Here is a 23301-nt window from a genome sequence, read left to right as displayed (position 1 = left end):
TTTTCTGGCTTAGGCCCCTGCAGGCCCAGTGCATGCTGCCATTTGGAGTTTATGCATGTTAGTCATGCTGGGTTTCCAGGCCCTGTGCCTTGATGCTCTGTATCCTCTCAGACTTTTAGTCTGCCTGCTCCAAGGTCTGTCTCTTCACTGTCTAGTTGTGGGTCTGTCTTGGTTCCCATCTGCCGAAGTTTACTTCTCTAATGCTGGCTGAGCAGAGGACTAATCTGGTTCCCCCACCAGTTGTCAGATAGAAAACACCTCCTGAGAAGATACTTAACGACTCAGAAGTACATGTATATTTATCGTGTGTTTTCCCCACTAGCACATGAGTGCTGTGCCCATGGAGACCAGAAGAGGGCTCTGATATCGAAATGCAGTTACTGACTGTGAGCCTCCATATGGATACTGAGACTTGATGGCAACCCTAAAAGTGTTTATTTTTTTTTATGTGTATGAATGTGTTGCCTATTCATGTGTCTGTGTGCTGTTAAAATGGCTGGTACCATGAAGTCCAACACAGGGCACCATTTATCCTGGGACTGGAGTTACAGTTGTAACCTTCCATGTGGGTGCTGCTGTTTCCTTTTTAGTACTATCCTACAGTGCTGCAGTTGATCCCTAGGACCTAGTGCTTGCTTGGTTTGGCTCTGAAACCAGGCTATATCCTGACAAACTATCATTTAAGAGTGTTTAAGGCCAAGAAGATGGTTAAGTGGGTAAAGCTCCTACTGTGCAAGCCTGAAGACCCAAGTTCAAGTCCCCAGAACTCAAGTAAAAGCTACATGGCACGGCATGGTCCCTGTTATCTACAATTTCAGCTTCAATGTCTAGATAGCCCAGGCCAGGCAGTGGCCTCAGCAGGAACCAGGCTTCTCAGGGAAAGTAGTAGTCTATAAAGGCAGGCTGCCCGCTGACCCAACTTGGATGCCTCAGGACTCCCATCTGCCACAGCCCTGTCTTGGTAGTTCACAGGGTCTGGAGTTAGCTAGCCTCCTCCAGCAGGGCCCCCAAGAGACATCCGGAACTTGCCCATGTTCTGGGGGGTGGGGCCCAAAGACAGAAGCAAGCCACTGCTAGTGTAGTGTTCCCTTTTAACAACAGTCTTTATTGATAACTTCCCAACATCTGTAAACATCAGGTATAAAAATATTCCATTCAGCTGTTTTCTAAGGTGACTGGCCAGCTCCTGGAGATAACCTGATGGACCTTGGAGAAACACAGCTCCTCACAGTCAAGGCTGCCTCTTCCTCCAGAATTCAACACAACAGGAAAAAAGTACTCCACAGAGGGAAAGGAGACATAGTTGAATCAGCAGCTGCCAGTGGGTAGGAACAAGCTCAGCCCTCCTGTGCCCACCCAGGGTGTGGGGGATGACAATCTGGCTTTGGTCTCTGGAGACCTTAGAAGCACTGTTCAAAGCTGGCCCAGGCTGATTTCAAGGTTACCTCTACCCAGCCCCACTGCCCCAGCTAGACATACATGCTGGCATAGGAAGTCCTGCTCTTACGGGGAGTGGCAGGAATTAGGAACCCTGCCTACAAAAGAAAGGAGCAGCAAAGCTGACTGACTGTGACCCTAGGAGAACCACTGCTGCCCTGGGCCTTTCTGGGAGGTTGGGAGAGAGGTTATTCTTCACGTGTTTCTTCCTCATCATCTGTTTGGCTGTGGCCATTGATGGCAGGAGAGCCAGGTCGAATGTGTGATAGGTCCTCAAAGCCAGGACTGAAGGATGGAGAGGCAGTGTCAGGGCTGGTGTCACAGGACCCTGTGCTCTGCTCTGAGGTGGCGATGGTTGTGGTGATACTGGGTGGAACAGGGTCTTCATCTTCGTCCTCTAGGAGTGAACCCTCTGGGATGTCTGTGGAAGGAACCCCCCATGTTGGTCAGGTCACCCCTCACCGTCCTAGAAGGGTGACCCCTAAAACTCTGTTTCATCCATGGGATATGACTCAGCCCATTTTACATAGGAGGAGATTGAGGCCTGGGCAGATGGAAGGAAACATCTCGGATCTAGGGTGAGCATGAACTCAGAGAGAACATGCCCATCTGTCATCCAATATAGGAGACAGAGGGAGGAGGAATACTAGGAGTCTGAGGCTAGCCAGGACTGCACATGAGCTGCTGTCTGAAGGTTTAACACTTGAAACAAAACCAACAAAAAACGCAGGGTGGCTGGCATAGGCAGAGGCTGGGTTTGGTTGTGAGTGAACCAGCCCTGCCCTGTATTAGCAATCTAGGTGGAGAAGGATCAGAAGTTCAAGGTCATCTTTAGCTACAAAAGAATTTGAGGCCAGCTAGGGTTACCTTAGACCATGTTTTGAAAACACAAAGCAAAGAGGGGTGGTGGTGCACACCTTTAATCCCAGCACTTAGGAAACAGAAGCAGACAGATCTCTAAATTCCAGGCCCAGCCTGCTCTACAGAGTGAGATCTAGGCCAGCCAGAGCCACACAGAGAAACCCTGTCTCAAAAACAAACAAACCAAAAACAAAACAAACAAAAATCCACAATGCAAACAGAAGAAACCCCAGGAACTCCACTTGTCACTGGAATGGACAAACCCACTCAGGAGATGAGATGAGCAGAACGAGCCTTTGGCAACGTCAGGGTTCAATGATTTTGCAGCTGTAGAACTCCATAGTTCTAGCCCTTCTGGCTCTGCCTCATTCATACCCCAGATAGCATCACTTCCCTCTTCTTAGGATTTCAATTTCCTCTTTGTGAAATGGAAGTCCCACCCCCACCTCACACATGCTTGGGAGTGGCAGCCTGGTTCACAGGGCTCCTGGGTATCACTATTCATTCCTGAAACCCACCTCCCATTGCAAAAGCCTCTCCACCCACCACCCCTGGGACCCAGGATAGGCAGCTGCCCAGGCAGATTTCAGATGCCAGCAGAAGGCACTGGCAGCAGCAGGGTGTGTGTGTGTGTGTGGGTACACTTACGGCTGAAGGCCTCTGGGTGCTGCCGGGCCAGCTTCCCCTTCAGTGTCCTATGGAGAAGGGGACAGGGATGAGCCACCAGGAGCCTCTGAGAACTGCCTGTGTCTATCTCTCACTGTTTTGGGCACTCATCTCATGCTGTCCCACGCCCGTGGATCCTCCTTTCTTCCTAGGCTTAGCCCCAGCAGCCTTTGGGAAAGAGTAGGCCTAGGGTGCAACCTGAGCTAACTGCTGCTGTCTACACTTGTTCCTTCTTTCCTGGTGATGCATTGGGTCTTCTTAGTCCATGTCCACTTTGGTTGGTCCAACAATGCCTCCATGAACCAGGCTGTCTGGTCAGCAAGCCCCAGAGCCCAGATACACCCAGCATGTAAAAAAATAATTTTGTCAAGTTAAGAGCCCTGACTACTCTTCCAGAGTTCCTGAGTTCAACTCCCAGCAACCACATGGTGGCTCACAACCATCTATAATGGGATCCGATGCCCTTTCCTCGTTCCTTGTGTGTCTGAAGACAGCTATGCTGTACTCACATACATAAAATAAATCTTTTAAATTTTCATCGTGGGGCTGGAGAGATGGCTAAGTGGTTAAGAGCACTGACTGCTCTTCCAGAGGTCCTGAGTTCAATTCCCAGCAACCACATGGTGGCCCACAACCATCTACGAAGGTATCTGATGCCCTACTCTGGCCTGAAGATGTATATGCAGTAAACACACATTAAACAAAAATTAAAATTTTTTTCATCTTGTCTTTTGTGTGTGTGTGTGGTTATGCACTTGTGCAGGTGCCCAAGGCTGACTCCAATTCTCTGGAGCAGGAATCAAAGGCAGCTGTGAGCTATCTGCCCTGGGTGGCGGGAACTAAACTAATGTCCTTTGCAAGAGCCATACACACTCTCAACCACTGAGGCTTCTCCACAGCCAGTGTGCCAAACTTATGTATGTGCTGAGCAGAGCCTCCTCCTCAGGCCCCTTTTTGACTTCAGGTTGGCCTTGAAGTCACCACAGAGCTGCCACTGACCTGGAAATCAAGTCCCTCCTATCTCAAGCTCTGGTACAGAATCACCACCCCCAGTTGGCTTTATTACCTTATGAACTGGCTTCTGGTTGCTCTGCCCTGAAGTCCTGCACTCCAGGCCTGACGGGCTAAAGAAGGGTCTTCAGAGAGTCAGCCCATACACTGACAGCAGCCAGTGTGGCAGTCACACAATGACTCAGCACTTGTGAGGCTCAGCACTTGACACACTGGACTCTTGTCTCCTTTCTGGGGATCTAGGACACATGCTGCTGTATTTACTCTTGGGGCTCAAAGAGCTACCTATTCCCCAAACTACATGTCGAGTCAGCCTGGCATTCGGGGCTAGAAAAACTAGCAGACAAGGGCAGCAGAGCACCTTGGTACCAGGGAGGCAGAGGCAGGTGGATCTTTGTGAGTTTCAGGACAGCAATTGAGACCTTGCCTCAAAAACAAAGCAAAACAGCACCAATAAAAACATTAAATAGACTGGTATAGAGCATCTCAAGACTTCTGGGTAGAGTTTACTTTGTTCCCTTAGGTCCCCAGGCCACACAGCCTTGGGCTAGAGGATAGGGCACACGTGTGATCTGGATCCCGTGGTCTTGGCTGTTCTGGTCTGGGCAGCTGGCTGCTGGTGTGTCTGCCACAGTGGTGGGTGAGGCTGTGGAGTACACCTGAAGGACCATGCTGAGTGCCAAAGACGTGGATATCATGGTCCAGGAGCGAGCACCACTGTGGGAAGACCCAAACCAAACCCTACCTATATCCAGGATGGACACGGGGCCCCGGTTCTCTGCTGGCCAGTCAGCCAGAAGTGGAGGGCCCGGCCTGTCTACCCGCCTCCTGACTCGTATAGGGTCCCAACTATGTAGCACAGGTTCCAAGTAAAAGGGAAAGTCACAACTGGGTGATTAAACACCCAAGCTTCAATCCCAGCATTCAGGAAGCAGAGGCAGATGGATCTCTGAGTTTAAGGCCAGCCTGGTCTACAGAGGGAGTTCCAGAACACAAAGGCTACACACAAAAAAAAGAAGGGGTGGGAAGAGATTCACTTCCATATCACTCCCTCAGAGGTCAGATCTGTCTTGTTAAACATCCATAATTCCCTAGACTGAAGAAGACAGAGGGCAGAGCTAGTGAAGAGAAGAGGAGGCCTCGGAGGGGAGGGAGAGGGGAGAGGGTGGAGCAAGGACTTAAGGGACTAAGGAGGCAGAGGTGAGCAAAGGGCCCTGGGGTAGGGTCTTGGAGGTACTAGGAAGAGCTTCAGAGTGAAGGCGCTGGACATCTAAAGAGTTGGTGACAGAAAGGGCCAAGAGTGGGGGATTGAGAACAGTGGTTTGGGGAAGATGTGCTGAGGAAGCATCTGGCTGTGAGACCACAGAAGAGCTCTGGGGGGAGGGGGCCACCTGATCCTGCGGAAGATGCTGTCCAGGTCCCGTTTCATGTCCACCAAGGTGCGGGTGTGGTGCATGAAGCGCTCGCTCATCTGCTGCAGCCGCACGCTGGACAGATTGTTGAAGTTCAGAAGCATCTCGTTGGTTTTCTCGAAGCGGTCCAGCCTAGGGGGAGAGGGCCAGGGCCTTTGCATCAGGCCTAGGAACTCCCTCAGCCTGAGCTAATCCCTGAGTCATAGCCTCTGCATTTAATTACAGAGTCAAGGCCTGAGGAATTCTGTCTGCTGTTCTGGTCGCCCAACTCCTACTCACAGTTGAAAGCCCTATTCAAAGGCACTCTTTGTTGCAGCCTACATATTTCATGGAGTTCTTTAGTGGGCATTAGTCCTCTGACAGGATGTTGCCCTGCCTGGGACCTACTCTTATGTTCTAAACTGACCTTGAACTGCCTCTAGAGAAGTACAGCAATTACAGGCGTGTGCACTATGTCCAGGCATGAAGCTGGCATTTTTGAGACAGTGTCTGTAGCCTTGACTGGCTTGGAGCTCAGGAAGGAGTTAAAGGTGTGCGCTGCCTGCCACACCAGGGCCATACTGATGTTCTATTATGTGCTCTGCCTCTGTGCCTCTGTGGAGCATGTGCATGGAGCATGTGCACACACAGCCTACGAAGGTCAGAAGGTGTGTCCCCTGGAACATGAGCTACAGTAGGGAGCTGCCATGTGGGTGCTGGGAACCCCCCTTAAGAGCAGCTAGTACTCGTAGCCACTTTACATCTCTCAGCACATGTTTTTTTCTTTTCAAGGTTTAGTTTTTTTTTTTTGGAGCTGGGGACCGAACCCAGGGCCTTGCGCTTCCTAGGTAAGCGCTCTACCACTGAGCTAAATCCCCAGCCCCCAAGGTTTAGTTTTTAAATGTTTCCCCAGACCAATATTCTGAAAATGTGTATGATATTGGGGGAGAAGGGGTGGAACATTGGGGTACACAATGAAGAGGATCTTGGGAACCCAACCTCTCCCCCCATTTCTTTCTTGGCTTCTTGGCTACAAACAGCTTCAAAAGATGGACAGAGGGTTGGGGATTTAGCTCAGTGGTAGAGCGCTTGCCTAGAAAGCGCAAGGCCCTGGGTTCGGTCCCCAGCTCCGAAAAAAAAAAAAAAGATGGACAGAAATCTAAGCCAGAAAGCCTTTCTCTGTTAGGTACCACCTCCTGCATTTTGTCACATCAATAGGAAGTTGATGTCCTTTCTCAGAATCACTCAATCCTCAAGCTGACTGCTCCTTGTTACACTGTGTAAACCCCAAGTCAGTCCCAAAGGCCAGGACAGTTCCCATTTGATTTTGTCACTGTTAGTCTGGGAGTTTTGTCACTGTTAGTCTGGGAGTTTACGTGGACATATCTGAACCTAACCTGAAGAACCAGGATAAGTCCTGGGCATGGTGGCAAAACCTAAAAACAAACAAACAAACAAACAAACCCCAACGCAACAACAAAACATAACTAAGTAAATAACCCAAGGTAAAGAACCCCACAAGACACTGCCTCTGGCTGCAGGCTGTGTCACAAACAGAGCTGGGAGCATCTACATGCTTGGCAACAGTCAATCTGAATTCAAGGTAGGCTGTCCCAGCGAGGGAGCAAAGCATCCTGAAGCAGGCTCCCTGCAGACCCAGATCGGGCACTCGGTACCAATGCCAAAAGCCAGCCCAGAAGTTCCTGAGACCCCTATCCCTTCAGCCCTCCCAGCCTTGGCCTGGGGACAGGAACTGCTTGGGCCTTTCCCACACAGCTGCAATCCGATCCTGTGCCAAGGCTGGGAACTAGGGGCTTGTTTTCTTTATTCTGTTACGTCTCTGGGCAGGGTTTGGGGAAAATGGTATGATCCTTCCCATGCCTCCCATGGCCTGCTCACATGTTCTTCTGGGCCAGAATTATGGCGTTGACGTCATCAGTGTTCACCATGCTGAGGAAGCGGCCACAGAAGACCCTTGAGGCTGAGTCTGGGGTGTCCATCTCTTTCTCCTTAACCCCTGAAGCCTGAAATGACCGGAACAGAATGTGAGCTCAGCACTAGATAGGTGAGGATATCAAGAGCCCGTCATATCCTCCAGCTGAAATCGTGGGCTGTTTGGGGGCCTGACAGAGACTTGTTCTTAGAGAACATAATCCTGGAAGGCTGTAAAGGCAGCACACTTGATTCCAGCATTTGGGAAGCTGACGCAGGAGGATGAACCAGGGCTAAAGGGTGAGCTCTTCACTCTGCCACCTTGCATAGCTCAGAGCTCTCCACAGACACAGCTGAAAATGCCGTCCCTCCTTTCACTGTCCACATGATTCTGCAAGGCTGCCAGCCACTTCTCCTGTGTGCCCTTCTAGCTTCAGGTCAGTATTTTCCATGGAACACGCCCAGGTGCTACAGTGCTCACATGATAGAGGACAACTATAGAGACTGCTTTTCCTTCCAGATACAGAGCCTAGGAGGTCAGACACCCTGGGCTAGCTACAGGTGGCCATAGACACCACACAGAACTCAGGTTCTCTTCCACTACAGCAAGTAGTCTGTGGCACCTCTGCAGGTCCGTTCTTCCACCAGCTTCCAAGGTCTGCCTGTACCTGCTCTCTACCTCACCGTCACTGAGCCCAGCTCTGTGTGTAAGTTCTAGAGACCGAATCTTGGTCCAGAAGCATGTTATTAGCTCAGTTAATGCGGCAAGCACACCCTCCTTTCAAGACAGGGTCGCACTGTGTAGCCCAAGCTGGCTGTAACTCTCTATGTAGCCCAAAGTGGTCTCCAACCTACAGTGTAGCTGAGGACAACCTGGACTTCCTGATTCTCCTGCCTTACCTCCTGAGTGCTGGCATGTGGTTTTTATACATACTTATGAGTGCATGTATGTACTGTGGTTGGTATGCATGTGGAAGTCAGATGGCAATGCTGGGAGTTGGTTCTGTTTCTATCATGTTGGTAGCCCAGGACAACTAGGGCTACACAGAGAAACCCTATCTTAGAACGAAACAAAATGAACAAAATACCCAAAAAACAAAACCACACATACTTAGTTTTTTGAGACAGGACCTAACTCTGTAACCCTGGATAGCCTGGAAGTTGTTATGTAGACCAGGTTGGCCCTTCTCCTTTGTCAAATTGCTGTGGCTGGAACACAGGACCTCGCACATGTTCCACACATGAGGGCCTGAAGGCCTTACCCAGCCCTGCTTCTGATTATCTTAAAGAATGGAGTTAATATAGACTTTTTCTCTGGGAATCACCTCATTTGCATTTCTTTCCTCCAAAGCACCAAGAATATCTGAGGCCCAAATCTGTCTAGTGTTGGACAGCCCTGCATCTTCTAGAAACTAGCAAGGGGCAGGGAGGTGATGGCATACTCCCTTGATCCCAGCACTCAGGATACAGGTAGGTAGATCTCTGTGCATTCAAGACCAGCCTGGTGGGGTTGGGGATTTAGCTCAGTGGTAGAGCACTTGCCTAGGAAGCGCAAGGCCCTGGGTTCGGTCCCCAGCTCTGAAAAAAAAAAAAAAGAACCAAAAAATAAATAAATAAATAAAAAAAGACCAGCCTGGTCTACAGAGTGAGTTCCAGGACAGCTAGGGCTACACAGAGAAACCCTGTCTCAAAAACAAAACAAAGAAGAAAGAAGAGAAACTAGCTATGGGCAGGGCAAAGCCCCTTCCACCCAATAACCACACCAAGTCCAGTCACCCAGTATCAAGCACGACCATGGACAAAAACAGGACTTTAGACCCTAGCACAAGGGGAGAAGAGCAATGCAGGAGAATTCAGACTTCATGGCGAACCAGAACTTCATGATCTTCCCAAGCAAATCCGGGCAACTCAGGGAGACTGGCCTGTGAGATGGTTCAGTGCCTAAAAGATGATTGCTACCTGAGGACTCCAGTTCAAGTCCTGGGACACACCTGGTAAGTTGTCCCCTGCACAAGGTGCATGCCCCCATTTCCCAAAATAAGAGTGTAAATTGTCTGAAGAAAGAAGAAAAAAGACGTGTGGTTAAAGGGCATAGTCAACAACTAAGTTAATAGCTAGCATCTCTCATGTAGAATTTTGATTCCAGAGATTTTGTTCTAGATCAGGTATTAGTCCTGGTCTGGGGCTGAACTGGTAGCATGCAGAAGCCCTGGGTCCCTCAGGACTTAAGGTCAGTTTTGGGTTGTACATACTGAGATCTAGGCCATCCTAAAGATGCATGAAACTCTATTTTAAAATAGAAGCCTGGTGTGACAGCCCATGTTTGCCAAGACTGTTGTAAATTCAAGGTTAATCTGGGCTACGACATAGTAATTTCGAGACGAGATTCAGACACATAAGACTGTCTCTAAATAAATAAATATAAGTCAGGTGTGGCGAATGCCTATATACACAGTGCTAGAGAAGACAGGGAGATCAGAGTTTGCTTTGTGAAGTCATCCTTTGCTTTGTGAGTTCCAGGCTAGCCTGGGTCAAATGAGACCTGACCCAAAACAAAATTCAATGAAAGCCAGGTGGAGTAACTCACGATTGTCATCCCAGTATAGAGACTGAAAAAGGTGCATTTCAAGGAGATGGAGGCCAGTCTGGGCTGCTACCTCAAAATTTTAATAACTTTCTTCTTGTACTTGGGTGGCTGAGGAAGGATTACCAGGAATTGGAGGTTAATTTGAATTATTACCTGAAAAAAACACTAACTCTCCCCCAAGAATGCCAGGCTGACTGGAATGGCTCTGCGTCTCAAGGTTACAAGTAGGAGCACACATCTGTCCCGCCCGAGTCCTCAAACCGACTTCAACTCCACGGCCAAACTCCGAAGGGGAATCAACAACAAGAACCAAACCGAATAAGGCGGGGTTCAAACATACATGGAGTTCCCGCCCCTTCGAGCGGGGAAAATGAGGCACGCGCGCACTCCAAGCCGCTCAAGGGTCCCGCTTGCGGACGGTCACACAACTAGGGTTCTCATCTAGATTGGCCCGCGCTGCCGCTGAGCATCCGGGAAAACTGAGACTGTGTCGGTACCAGAGGTAGGATGGGCCCTCCCTCCCCGCCCCGGCCTCCTGGCGCCTTGCGATCCCTCCCGAACCGGCCCTGGCGTCTCCGGCCTCGGCACCTGCACATCTGGCGGCCAGGATGGCGCTTCCGGGATGGCGCCAGCGCGCGTACGTCATCACGGAGCGTCCATGTGTTCCTTCTGTCCAAGCGCCTAGGAGCCTGCGCGTACTCCCAGCAAGGAAGATGTAGGACCAAAATGTAGAAGCACTTAACATGAACGTCAAAACGATGACCAATCACAGGGCGATATATGCGCATGCGCAATGTTCCAATCATGGCTCATAAGCAATCCGGAAGTGGCCAATTAAATATACTATTTACTAATCCAGGGTTACACAGTGAAACCCTGTCTCGAAAAATAAACACAGGGCTGGAGAGATGGCTCACTGATTAAGAACACTGACTGCTCTTCCAGAAGTCTTGAGTTCAATTCCGAGCAAGCACATGGTGGCTCACAACCATCTGTAACAGATTCTGGTTTATCTGGAGACAACTACAGTGTACTCGTATACATTAAATAAATAAAATATTAAAAAAAACTTGTCATTTAAAAAAAAGAAAAAGAAAAATAAACACAAAGTCATATTACCCAGGCTGGATTCCAACTAGCCATGTAGCTGAGGTTACCCTTAAACTCCTGGTCATCCTTCCTCTACTTCCTGAGATGACATGTATGACAATGTATGCCACCATGTGTGACTTTCAGGATTTTGAGTTATCGCTGTAGCCTAAGCTACCCTGGTACTCAGTATTGTTAGAAATAACCCCCACTATAATAAAGGGGTGGTGAAATAAAAGCAGGGATTTGTTTGGTTTGGTTTGGTTTTTCGAGATAGTTTCTGTTTGTAACAGAGCCCTGGCTGTCCGGGACTCGCTTATTTAGACCAGGCCAGACTCGAACTCAGATCTGACGGCCTTTGCCTCCTGAGTGCTTGGATTAAAGTCCTGTGCGACAGGGACCGGCCAGTTTTAGTTTTTGAAATAAGGTTTCTCTTCTTATCTCTTGTTGTACTGAGATGTTCTCTGTAGGTCCAGGTAAGAGAAACAGTTTTTAATATGCCTTCTGCAGAAAAGGATTTCAGCATAGAAAATAGGCAAAGGCTGGCATGGTGGTTTCTTCTTTCTTTCTTCTCTTTTCTGTGTGTAGCCCTGGCTGCTCTGGAACTCAAAGGTCTGTTTTCCTGTGCCTCCTGTGTGCTGGGATCAAAGGTGTGTACCACTATGCCCAGATAAGGTAGAAGGTTTTAAAGTCTTGATCATTAGAAACCTCTGGCTATTTTTCCCCATAACTGGACACTTGGAGAGTTACAATCTTTGAATACCTTATTATACTCCTCTTTAAATTCCCCATTCTAATCCAGGGGTTCAACGTCTCATCAAATCAGTCGCCTAGGCTTGTGCCTGGCTATCTCTTCTCTGATTGTGGCATGGGTCACATAGTAGAGTGCCTGTAACTTCACAACCATCCTGGACACTAAGAGCACCAGACAGCAGGTACAACTCAGGGAAAGAGGAGTCTAACACTTCATGCTATCTGTGATTCGCTGGTTGATTCTAAGCATACCTGATACTGAAAACATAGCAGAACAAATTACTTTTTACATTATGAATTGGAAATTCCTGTCTACCCTCCTGCCCCAGCTTCACTGGTGCTGGGAGTAAAGACCCACTGTGCCATACCTAGAGTCTTCTTCTGTTGGGGTACCACAATATGTCTCATGAGGTGGGGGAGGGGCAAGTCTGAGAATACTATAATCAAAGAATTGAGACTGGTGTGGTGGCACACACCTTTTTCCTAGCAAACTCCTGGTGCCTATGGAAGTCGAAAGAAGTCAAATTCTTGGGAACTGGAGTTATAGGCAGTTGTGAGCTGCCATGTGGGTGCTGGGAATTGAACCTAGGTCCTCTGTAAGAGCAGTCAGTGCTCTTAACTTCTGAGACATCTCTTCTTTCACACTCCTTTTTTCTCTTTTACTCTGTCTCTTCCCCTCCCCCCCAAGCAGTTTGCTTCTTCTGTTTGTTGTTTAGAAAGATTCCTGATTCAGGTTGCTCAGTGCTGTCTGTATGGTTGTGTAGAAGACCTCAAATGCCCACACTCCATACTTAGGTGTCTGAAAGACCTGTTCTGGACTGATGAAACCCAAAAGTGAAAGCTATTCATGTCTTCCCACCAGACAGAATATTTCCCTAGATTTATTAGCTCTTTGCTATCCAGCCAGGAGGGCTAGCACACTGCACATCTAGGATCCCAGCTGCTGGAGAAGCTTCAGTAGAACTATCATCACAAATATAAGTCCAACCTGGGCTACAGAGCGAGTTCAAAGCCAGGCTGGACTATGTATGTAGTGAGACTTTCCTATCTCAAAAAGAAAATAAAATGCCAGGTGATAGTGAATGCTTTTAATCTCAGTACTTGGGAGGCAGAAGCAGGTAGACCTCTGTGAGTTGTAGGACAGCTTGGTTCACAGAGTCTAGTTTCAGGGTAGCGAGAGCCTCAAAGGGAAGCCCTGTCTCGAAAAACAAAATTGAAAAAGAAAAAGAGGAAGAAAAAAAGGGGGAGAAAGAAAAAGAAAATAGTTAAGAGATAAAACTGTATGATAGCATGAATCCACACGTAAAGGAAGAGTTACATGGTGGGGCGGGGGCCAGTGGCACAAGCACCTTACAGACCTGAGCTCCCTCAGTCTACAGAACCAACATGTTAGGACAGAACTCATTCTTGCAAATTGTCTTTTGGCATTCCCTTGTGTATCTGGGAGCAAGTTCCATATAGATGTGTAAGTGTATGTATGTATGTATGTATTCCCACGTGTAAAAACAAACAAAAAAAGACACTGAGGTCTGCACTGCTCAACTGAGCAGCAGCTTAACATGTGCAAAGGCCCCAGAATCCATTCCAAGTACTAAGAACCAAAGAACAACAAAAAACAACCCACTGGGTTTCAGATATGGTCAGGTTCAAAGCCCTCAGAACTGGAACTAGCCCATGGTTTCTTTGATATCAAGTGAAAGAATTACACAATCATTCTTGAAAGGGGACAGCCCAGGGAGGGCATAAAACAGCTCTGGAGAGTGGATGAGCACTATCTGGTGAGAGGTGCCTGCCTTCTCTCTGGTATCTAGCACTTCTGGCGGAGCTTTCTGGGAAAGCAGGCACTTACTGAACACCTGTATGCTGCAGGTGACTATCGTGAAACTAGAACATAGTGGCTGGGGGCCGTAGAGTGTCCACTTGGACTTGTCACTGTCCCTCAGCTTTGACCTACTATTCTTTTAGACAGTGTGAATTCTGATCCTCTGACGCCCACTTATCAAATGCTGAGATGACAGGCAAGGGCCCTCCCTGGCTTCCTCACCACGTCCCTACCTTCGATGTAGTTTAGTAAGCAGTCACACAAGACCCCCCGAAACCTCACAACAAGCTAAACACCTTGTAGTCAGAAGTGTTGGCTCCCAGCAATCAGGAAGTTGAGGCAGGAAGATTGCTGCCCGCTTGTGCTACATGGTCAGACCCTGGCTAACTAAAAGACAATATAAAACGTGAGACAAAAGAGAATACTATGGGGTGCTGAGAGTGGGAGAATTCCTCTTCTCCATGGAAAAACACATCCAATACCAAATGGTCAGCCCTGAACACATGCATAGAAGTGGCATCACACAGACTAAACAACTTGTATCTAGGAATATATATGTATATGGATATATTTATGTGTGTGTGTATTATGTAACAACTGTTAATTAATAAAAATGATAAACTTAAAAAAAAGAGAGAATACTATAATAAAAGAATTGAGACCGGTGTGGTGGCACACACCTTTAATCCCAGTAGCAGGCAGAGGCAGTATGATGTCTGAGTTCAAGGCCAGCCTCATCTGGTATATGTGCTGATCCAGGACAGCCAGGACTACAGAGCTCCCCACGCCCCAGGAGAACAGAGGGGGTGGGGGGAAGAGGACATGAAATGAAGTGTTAAGTAAAATTATGAAAAATTACTGTTTTCTAAAGAGCCCCAAACTGGCCGCTCATGAGCTGCGGTGTTTCTTGTTTATTTCTAATTCGTATGTGAACAGGAGGAAGCCCGACACGGTGTAAACTAAAATCAGGACGTGCTGCTACCTTCGTCTCCTGAGGCTCAACCAAGTGCGTTCCCACCCCCTAATCACTACAGCCTCTCCACCCAGAGGCTAGAGCCCCTTTAAGAACGGGCAGCGGAGCTTACCAGGAAAAAGGCGGTGTCCAGGGCGCGAGACAGACGTGTGCAGAAGCCAATAAGCGTGGCAGCCGCGGCGTGACCAGCCAATGGGCACGCGGGGGCGGGGCTGCGCATCTGAAGCTGTTTCCCGAGGCGCGGCGGCCGCGACTGGGGGTGGGGAGGGGGGCACAGGACCCCAAGCGGGGTCCCCAAGCCGCAGGCACGTGAGACGGAGCGTAGCGAGGAGGCCGAGGCTCCCGGGGCCGAGGCCTCCCGAGTCTGCGGGGACCGGGGCCTCCCAGGGTGGTAGTGTCGACCGGGCGCGGGGCGGCGTTGGGGTGCGGGGCGCGCGGGGCATTGTGGGGGCTCGGGGTGGGAGGGTCTCCGGTCGGGGCCGGATCCCGGAAGGAGCCCCGCAGGTGAGGGTCGCAGGGCAGGGACGCGGAGCTCCGGGGCTTCCTGGAGCTTAAGGAGAGGGCCTGACAGGATGTACGGTTCTGCAGCTGGGTTGGGGATCCTCCGTAGAGAGGCCTGGGGCCAGCGAGATGGTGCAAGATTCAATATTGGTGTTCCCACTACTCTTTCGTTTTCATTTAATTTTGAGACTGGGTCTCATGTATTCTAACTCAGTCTTCCAAGTGGCTGTGTAGCTCAGGCTGGCCTTGAACTCCAGGCCTTCCTGTCTCAAGCTCCCAAGAGCTGGATGACAGGCGAGCACTGCCACACCAGGTTTTACAAGGGTGCTGATTCTAAAGCGGTGTGCTTGGTAGGAGAACGCTCTTCCAACGAATTACAACCTTAGCTTATGCTTTAAATTTCTGGAGACAGGGTGTCATGTAATTCATGAATTCCATGGCCTTGAATACCTGATCATCCTTCCTCCACCTCCCTATTGCTGGGATGAAAGACATTTGCTGATGCCTGGTTTCTGCAGTGCTGGGAATAGAACCATGGGTTTTGTGCTTGGTAGACAAGTGCCCTATTGCCTGAGCTATGTCCCCAGTGCCCTACTGTGATTAAAAGCTGGAAGCAGGCTTGATAATAGAGGCAGGTTGGAGCCATGGTCCCTGTTGTTGGAAGATTCAGTACCTTCAGGGTACGGAACAAGAGACATTAAGTATCTGGCACCAATTCTTTATTGCTGGAGCCTTTAGCAGATAAGGTAGCCAGAGGCAAGGACCTTTACAAAAATTCACTTTTCTCAAGAGATCCAGAAGTTATAAAAACAGCTGTCCCAGTTTGTGGAAAGGAATTAGTAAAAGTTTAAGAAAAAACAAGCAAACAAACAGCTGTCCCAAGGCCTCAGTGACTGTCCCCACTGCCTCAGTAACTCCAACACCCTTTTCTTGACATTCAGTTCAGTAACTTCTAAATCTTGGCCCTACTGCTAATTGGCTTGATTTCTGACCTTGACCAAGTGGCTTTGTCTTTCTGTGCCTGTTGGGTCTTTTTTGTGTAAGCTATGGTTTTCCTACGTTCTTGTTTATAAAGATTCCATGCTAATTACTTCTAATAACAGCTAAACCAGCTGTAGTTTGTGGCTCAGAGTGTGAGGTCTCTGCACCCTTCTTTCAACAAGCCAGGTTGGTAGGGTGCCCAGTATGTACATGATGAATGCAAGGGCTGGTGTTGCTGATATACTCCAGGGATGCCAGTTGTAGGGAACTGGAGCTTAGGAGAGTTAGAGGGCCTTCCTAGATGGGGTTATCACTGTCATGCTTAACTGTTCCCCTAGGGCCAGTTCCTGATCCCCCAGCAGCATGGCGTCTTGGGCCGAGCCCTCTGAGCCTGCTGCCCAGCTACTTTGTGGGGCCCCACTCCTGGAGGGCTTTGAGGTGCTTGATGGGGTTGATGATGCAGAGGAGGAAGATGACCTAAGTGGGTTGCCACCACTAGAGGATATGGGACAGCCTACGGTGGAGGAGGCTGAGCAGCCTGGAGCCCTAGCTCGGGAGTTCCTGGCAGCCACAGAGCCTGAGCCAGCCCCAGCCCCCGCCCCGGAAGAGTGGCTGGACATTCTGGGTAAGTGTGCTGGGTTGGTCAGAGGCACCTTGACCCAGGGATTTCTGGTCTCTTGAGCTTTGTTTCCCCTTCTGTGTGGGTTGGAAGTGACATTAGGATATCAGTGGCTGATTTTTATTTGTTTATTTTGAAATAACCTTACTGTGAAACCCAGGCTGGCCTTGAACTCACACTATAGTCCAAGCTGGGTCTGAACTTTGGATCTTCCTGACTCATTGTCTCAGGCTCGCTGGTCTCACAGGCCTGTGCTGTGTGGCTGGCTTCCGAGATGGCTTGATACCAGTGTGTTTGCTGGCTCATACCTTGCCTTGCTCACACAATCTGTAACAGGTTGCTTTCTACCCCCAGTGTTGGAAACAGCAGCTCAGAGAGGCTGAGTCACCTTCTTGGAGCCACACAGCCTTTGCACTGGGTGCCAGCAGCTCTAAGACAACTTCCACTACATCTTCCCTAAGCATTTGTGTAGATGTGTGACAGAGTCTTAAAAACTGGCACAGCCCAACAGAGCATCAGGTTCTGATCACCCTCCTCTTGTTCCACAACATTCATTTTCTCTCCTAAAATCCCTTCTCTAGATAGTGCCAGCAGGATTTTTGTGTTTCTTTTCTTTTCTTTTTTTTAATTTTAAATTTTTTTTTTTTTTTTGGAGGGGTGCTAGGGTGCTAGGGAATGGAAGGCAGAGGCTCTACCACTGGGGCTTACCCCTAACCTCTCACTAGGGAGTTCTAGTAAGGGTTTCTTAAAACCCTGACCAGCCGGAGCTGGAGAGGTGGCTTAATGGTTAAGAGCACCGATTGCTTTTCTAGAGGTTGTGTGTTCAATCCCCAGCACCTGCATTCACAGTTGTGTGTAACTCCAGTTTGCGTGAATATGGCACCCTCTTCTGGACTCTGTCAGCACTGCACCCATGCAGGCAGAATGCACATAGACATGAAATTAAAAAAAACAAAAAAACAAAAAACACATTTAATTTTTTTTTAAAAAAAGTCCAGAACAGCCATGTTGGCCAGGCATGTTGGGTATGAGGTAAAAGGCATATTCAGCTAGGCTGTTTGCCCTGTCTTAAAAAAAAAGGAGCCAACCAGGCCAGCTGTGTTCCATGGTGCCAGTCTCTAGCTCCAGCCTTGGCATGCCATCCCTAATTCTGTCCTGTTGGGATAGGGCACAAAGTCTTGGCTCCACCCCAGTGTTAAAGTAGCACTGGGTGTTCACTGCACCTGAAGGTGGCTCAGTAGAGCAGAGACTCCTGTCTGGCCACCAGATTACAGGCTCACACCTCGGCCCCTGCAGGGAACGGATTGCTGCGTAAGAAGACACTGGTCCCAGGCCCAACAGGCTCTAGCCGCCCACTCAAGGGCCAGGTGGTGACCGTACACCTGCAGATGTCCCTGGAGAATGGCACCCGTGTGCAAGAGGAGCCCGAACTGGCTTTCACGCTTGGAGACTGCGATGTTATCCAGGTGGGAGCTGGGTGGGCAGGTGGGCGGCCCATCGCGGGGCCTGTGCTCTTGTGACACCCCTGGCTGTCCTCCAGGCCCTGGACCTCAGCGTCCCGCTCATGCATGTGGGCGAGACAGCAATGGTCACCGCTGACTCCAAGTACTGCTACGGTCCCCAGGGCAGGTGAGCGCTGGCCTGTGCATCTAACTGTGTCCACCATCCTTCCCATTGCGTCAAAAGGGAAACTGAGGCCGAGGCTGGCCGAGTCACAGGCTCAGGGTAATATCTCAGAATGTGATGTGTAATTGACACAGGGACCCCAGGTCCTGAGTCCTGGCCTTCCTGCCTCAGATTCAGCCTTGCAAGGAGGGTGTGGTGGTGGCTGCAGCCTGGTTGCCAGGTCTGAGTGTCCCCTGTTGGCCACCTCCCCAGCAGGAGCCCATACATCCCCCCCCATGCAGCCCTGTGCCTGGAAGTCACCCTGAAGACAGCAGAGGATGGACCTGACCTGGAGATGCTGAGTGGGCAGGAGCGCGTGGCCCTGGCCAACCGCAAGCGGGAGTGTGGCAATGCCCACTACCAGCGTGCTGACTTTGTGCTGGCTGCCAACTCCTATGACCTGGCCATCAAGGCCATCACCTCCAACGCCAAAGGTGCCCAGCTAGTTACCCGGGGTGTGTGTGCATGCGGGGATCGGGACAGCTCAGGGAATGCAATTCTGTCCTCCATTGTGTGGGAGGGGTGCAGAACTCAGGTTGTTAGCCTTCGCAGCCAGGACGCTTACCCTTGAGCCATCTTGCCAGCCTGTAGGATGGCCAGACTTCTGCATCATCATTTGGGCCGTAGAATGCTCTAGAATATCCCAGAATATAGACATATTTCCTGCCATCCATAACCTTCAGGTCAGTGGCTCCTTCCAGGTGGTATATGTATAGTCAGAAGCTGAGGCAGGAGAATGGCCAATTGTAGTCTAGACTGGGTTACATAGCAAGACCCTTTTGTGTGTGTGCGTCTGTGTCTGTGTCTGTGTCTGTGTCTGTGTGTTCATTTGCAGTGGGGGTCAGAGGTGAACACCTGGTGTTTTCCTCAGCTGCTGCCCACATTTTTTGACATGTCATTGAACCCAGAGCTCAGTGAGAGTGAGTGGCCATGTCTGCCTCTACCCCAGTGCCGAGATTATTCACATGCACTTTGCACTTGGCTCATAAGTGAGCACTGGGATCTGAACTCACCCCTCTTGCTTGCTCACAAGCCCTTCGTGGCATGGGCCTGTCAGCTTAGCAGGAGGGTGGACATAGGAAGGTCAGGAGTTCAAGGTCGTTCATGACCACGTAGTGAATTGGAAGCCATCCATAGATGCTTGAGACCCTAACTATGGTGTAAGGACTTGGGTGGCCTCTTAGGGTCTGGTGGCGTAGACCCCAGGGGAGGGTGTGCCTATTTCCCAGTGACTACTCCCCTGCAGTGGACATGACTTGTGAGGAGGAGGAGGAGCTGCTACAGCTGAAGGTCAAGTGTCTGAACAACCTTGCGGCATCGCAGCTAAAGCTGGACCACTACCGAGCAGCACTGCGCTCCTGTAGCCAGGTGCTGGAGCACCAGCCAGACAACATCAAGGCACTGTTCCGCAAGGGCAAGGTGTGTTGCAGCCCTATGACAGCTCCAAGTCTTGGGAGCCCCACAGTCTGTGGTGAATGCTTCCTGTACAGGAACCTCTTTGGCTGCCATCTTCTCTAGAGGGAAAACTGGCTTTGTCCTGTCATGGCCTGGGGAGCCCTAAGCCATGTGTTTCTGCTCCCATGCTGTCTCTTCTGCCCAGGTTCATCAGCCATAAGCACTGTAGACAGGGTATGGCAAGGCTGGGCTACAGACACAGCCTCTCCCCTTCACTAGTTTCTAGGCTCGCCATTCAGCAGAGGCCGTCTGGCCCCGCGCAGCCCTTTTCACCTGGTGCAGCTGCCATGTTCTGTGGTGCTGCAGTCCCAGTCCCAGTCCCAGGCCCAGGCCAAGGAGAACAAGGCACGGGGACACCTGGGGTATGGGGGAAGTGCTTATAAAGCACTGTGTGCAGGCTTCTGCCAGAAAACCAGCCATGCTGTTCTAGGATCCTGCAGTGTTGAACCAGACCCTGTGGTCCAGCCACATAACTGAAGCTAAAGAGTGATTGTAGCCAGACACAGGTGTAGACCAATTGTCCCAATACCCAGGAGACTGAGACAGGAGGACTGCCACAAGATCTAGGCCCTCCTGAGCTATAGTGGAAAAATCCAGAAGGATGGTTGGCTGTTGAAACTGTCCCATCAGGAAAGCTGCCTTTAAATCCGATGGGATTTGTAGGACCCTGGGTCTGATTGAGGTGTCTGTCCCCAAGTCCCTTGTCCCAGTGCAGCAGTGATACCAGTTCCAAGCTGTGGCTTGAGATCAGGTATCATTGTAGGGTGGAGGGGTGTGAGCTCTGGGCAAATAGAGAGTGGGCGCCCCTCTCCCATAGGTGCTGGCTCAGCAGGGTGAATACAGTGAGGCCATCCCCATCCTGAGGGCGGCCCTGAAGCTGGAGCCTTCCAACAAGGTAAGCGGAGCTCTGCTGGTCTGGTCTGGCAAGTCCCTCTAGTCTGCCTCTAGTTATTGCAGTTCTGTCTTCTGACTTGCCTAGGGGTGACACAGCAGCTCCCACTTTGTCAGAGCTGATGGGGACAAGTAGAACCCCTGATTCTTAGGAGCCCCATCAGTTGACAAACCCTGGGACCAACCAGAAGGGAGCAGTAGTGATGACAGGCAAGTCATCTGCCTCCTGCACATGCTCACCCACTTCCACCACCTCCCACAGACGATCCATGCGGAGCTCTCAAAGCTGGTAAAGAAGCGTGCTGCACAGCGGAGCACAGAGACTGCCCTGTACCGAAAGATGCTAGGCAACCCCAGCCGGCTGCCTGCCAAGTGTCCGGGCAAGGGTGCCTGGGTAAGCCTGAGTGGGGTTGGGCGGGGCTGGAGGGGGATACTGGGAACATTAGCCCAGGCAGAAGATGGGACTCTCTGGACCTGCAGGTTGGAGGCTCAGGCAGAGGCAGAAAGAAAATCCACTGGAGGAGTGGGTATTTGGTTTAGGCTTGGGTGTGCATGGTACAAACACTTGCTAGGAGGCTGCTTGGCTCATAGTAGTTGCTTTGGCTATGCAGCCAGCTTTCACCCTTACCTTTATCCACAGTCCATCCCGTGGAAATGGCTGTTTGGGGCAACTGCCGTGGCCCTGGGGGGCGTGGCTCTCTCTGTGGTCATTGCTGCCAGGAACTGACTGTCCCCCTGCATACCTGGACCCCAACCTGTGCTCCCCAACTCCCCCAGGCTCCCTGTCCACTGCCCTCCCTGGCCGAGACACCTCCTATGGGTTGGGGGAGCAAGGATTGAGGGTCGCACACCCCAACAAGCAGGAAAGACTGAGACCCTGAAAGGGGGCATGGGGTACAGCCCAGAGGGAGGGGCCCTGTTCCTCCAGACCCAGTTGTCTCTCTCCCACAACCCTGTTGTCCTCTGGGGTCAGGCCTCAGCTGGGGCAGCCTCAGTTTTCCCTCAGTAGGCCTGGGGGCAGCACTACCATTCCTTCCTGCCCGCCTGCACCCTCTGTCCAGGCTTCCCCACAGTGATTTAAATAAAGCCTCACCCCACACCCTACTGCTTTCCAGGCCTCTTTCTGATGAAACCCCAAGTTACAGCTGAGCCAGGTCCCCCACAAAAGCTGCTTTAAGGAGTGGCTGGTGGGCTGTGCCCAGGCCGCATACAGCTGGACTTCAGAGGACTTCCACACATCCCCATCTCTGCTTTCATTTCCTGCCTGAGATTGGTCCATGTTGGGGCCCTGTGGGCTCTGGAGTCATTTTTATTTGGTGGGTGTTAGGATTTCAAAAGTCACTAACCTGGCATGCATGAGGCTGTGGGCTCTTCAGGAGGTGGAGGACGGCACAGTCGTGGTCACGGAAGAGATCAGGTATGGTTGTCAGGTTTGTTCAGAGATTATGGTCACCTGAGCAGGGTTCCTACGTCTGCAGAGTAAGAAGGCTGGTCTAAGGCTGTGCTGTAGTTCACTGCAACAGTGACTGCAGGCTCTGTCACATTACATCTGAGACCCTGGGGCTGATGGATGAGGGGCTAACCTATGAACTCTGTTCTGAGCTATGTCCTGCTTCTAGAAGTCAGGATCACTTTGACCACCTTGTCCCCAAACCTGTGGCCTCATACCACCCTGCATTGCCAGCAGAAGGGTCATGATTCATGCAGTACCTGGTTCTCTGGGGAGTTTGTTTTGAGGTAGAGTTTCTTATAACTAAGGCTGATCTTCAACTACTCATCCTTCTTCCTCCACCTCTCAAGTGTTGGATGGCAGGTGTTCCATCAATGTGATATCATATCTCACACTCCAGTGTTTTTATTTTTGTTGTTTAAAACAATGTTTAGAGGTTCTGAGATGGAACTAAAGACCTATTTCCCAAAAATCCTTGCAGAGTGCAGAGATGGACAGTTTTCCTGGATTACTACACAACAGCTGTTCTGCAGATCCTCTATCCCAGCTGTCCTTGCCTTTTCCCCATCCTCTGGCCAACTCCAGTATTCCCCTGGCCCAGCCTTGGGGGATAATGTCTGGATAGCAGTGTGCCTGTCTCCCAAAGCTCTTCTGATCTCAGCTAGGGTGTTGGGGAGCACTACTGTGTCCAGCCAGTCTAGGAAGGGGCAGAGTGGTATATGAGGTCTTTTAGTCACACCCTACACCTGCTCACCAGAAACTGCACTGGTCTTGTCCCTCCCACGCAGATACCCAGGCTCCAACTTCCTCTTTACAAAGTGCCCTTAAGTTGGCGTAGCACTTATTCACATCTTGCATCCTTTGTTTACCTCAGAGATAGGGTCTTGCTGTGTAGTCTAGGCTGATTTTGGGACTGCTGGATATTGGTGATCCTCCTGCCTCAGCCTCTGGGTAGCTGGTACTACCTGTCTGGCTTATTTTGACGTAATCTAAGATCTCATTACGTTTAACTAAATTGTACTTTGGGGGGGTGGGTTGTCTGTGCAATGGTACACTCACTTCTTCCCTGTGGGCCCTAGGAATTGAATTTAGGTCTTCCAACTTGGTAGCAAGCACCTTTACCTATAGAGCTGATTTGCCAGCCCAGAAAGTACTCTAGAGATGGATGAGCCATGTGCCCAGCCTCTTGCCGGGGGATCCTGGGCTATGACTTTCTG

The 23301-nt window shown here is 50.4% G+C and overlaps 2 protein-coding genes across 41 annotated transcripts; one reads left to right on the top strand and one right to left on the bottom strand.

Moving 5' to 3' along the window:
• Positions 1 to 1079: 1079 nt before the first annotated feature.
• On the bottom strand, positions 1080 to 22003 carry Kxd1 (KxDL motif containing 1). 11 transcript variants are annotated; one of them, XM_063275639.1, is made up of 6 exons: positions 10039 to 10215; positions 9290 to 9352; positions 7266 to 7390; positions 5367 to 5519; positions 2947 to 2993; positions 1080 to 1858 (listed from the first exon to the last, which is right to left on the bottom strand). In XM_063275639.1, the coding sequence occupies exons 2-6, from the start codon at positions 9317 to 9319 to the stop codon at positions 1626 to 1628; spliced, it is 588 nt and encodes a 195-aa protein (XP_063131709.1). In that variant the 5' UTR covers positions 9320 to 9352; positions 10039 to 10215; the 3' UTR covers positions 1080 to 1625. The 11 variants fall into 11 exon arrangements, with proteins under 11 accessions (XP_063131709.1, XP_038950693.1, XP_006252984.1 ...); XM_039094765.1 differs by lacking the exons at positions 9290 to 9352; positions 10039 to 10215 and adding an exon at positions 21981 to 22003; XM_006252922.5 differs by lacking the exons at positions 9290 to 9352; positions 10039 to 10215 and adding an exon at positions 14635 to 14767.
• On the top strand, positions 14698 to 21738 carry Fkbp8 (FKBP prolyl isomerase 8). Of its 30 annotated transcripts, none has more exons than XM_039094327.1 (9): positions 14698 to 14827; positions 16343 to 16629; positions 17920 to 18089; positions 18164 to 18252; positions 18505 to 18722; positions 19535 to 19707; positions 20561 to 20638; positions 20897 to 21028; positions 21275 to 21738. In XM_039094327.1, exons 2-9 carry the CDS (start codon positions 16368 to 16370, stop codon positions 21359 to 21361), a joined length of 1209 nt encoding a protein of 402 aa, XP_038950255.1. In that variant the 5' UTR covers positions 14698 to 14827; positions 16343 to 16367; the 3' UTR covers positions 21362 to 21738. The 30 variants fall into 30 exon arrangements, with proteins under 30 accessions (XP_038950255.1, XP_063131243.1, XP_063131233.1 ...); XM_039094321.2 differs by having other exon boundaries at positions 14738 to 14827; positions 18502 to 18743; XM_039094328.2 differs by having other exon boundaries at positions 14739 to 14910.
• Positions 22004 to 23301: the final 1298 nt, after the last annotated feature.

This window comes from Rattus norvegicus, chromosome 16, assembly GCF_036323735.1.
Source record: "Rattus norvegicus strain BN/NHsdMcwi chromosome 16, GRCr8, whole genome shotgun sequence".
NCBI lineage: Eukaryota > Metazoa > Chordata > Mammalia > Rodentia > Muridae > Rattus > Rattus norvegicus.
Note: the sequence above shows the minus strand (reverse complement) of the source record. Positions and strands in the feature narration are given on the sequence as shown.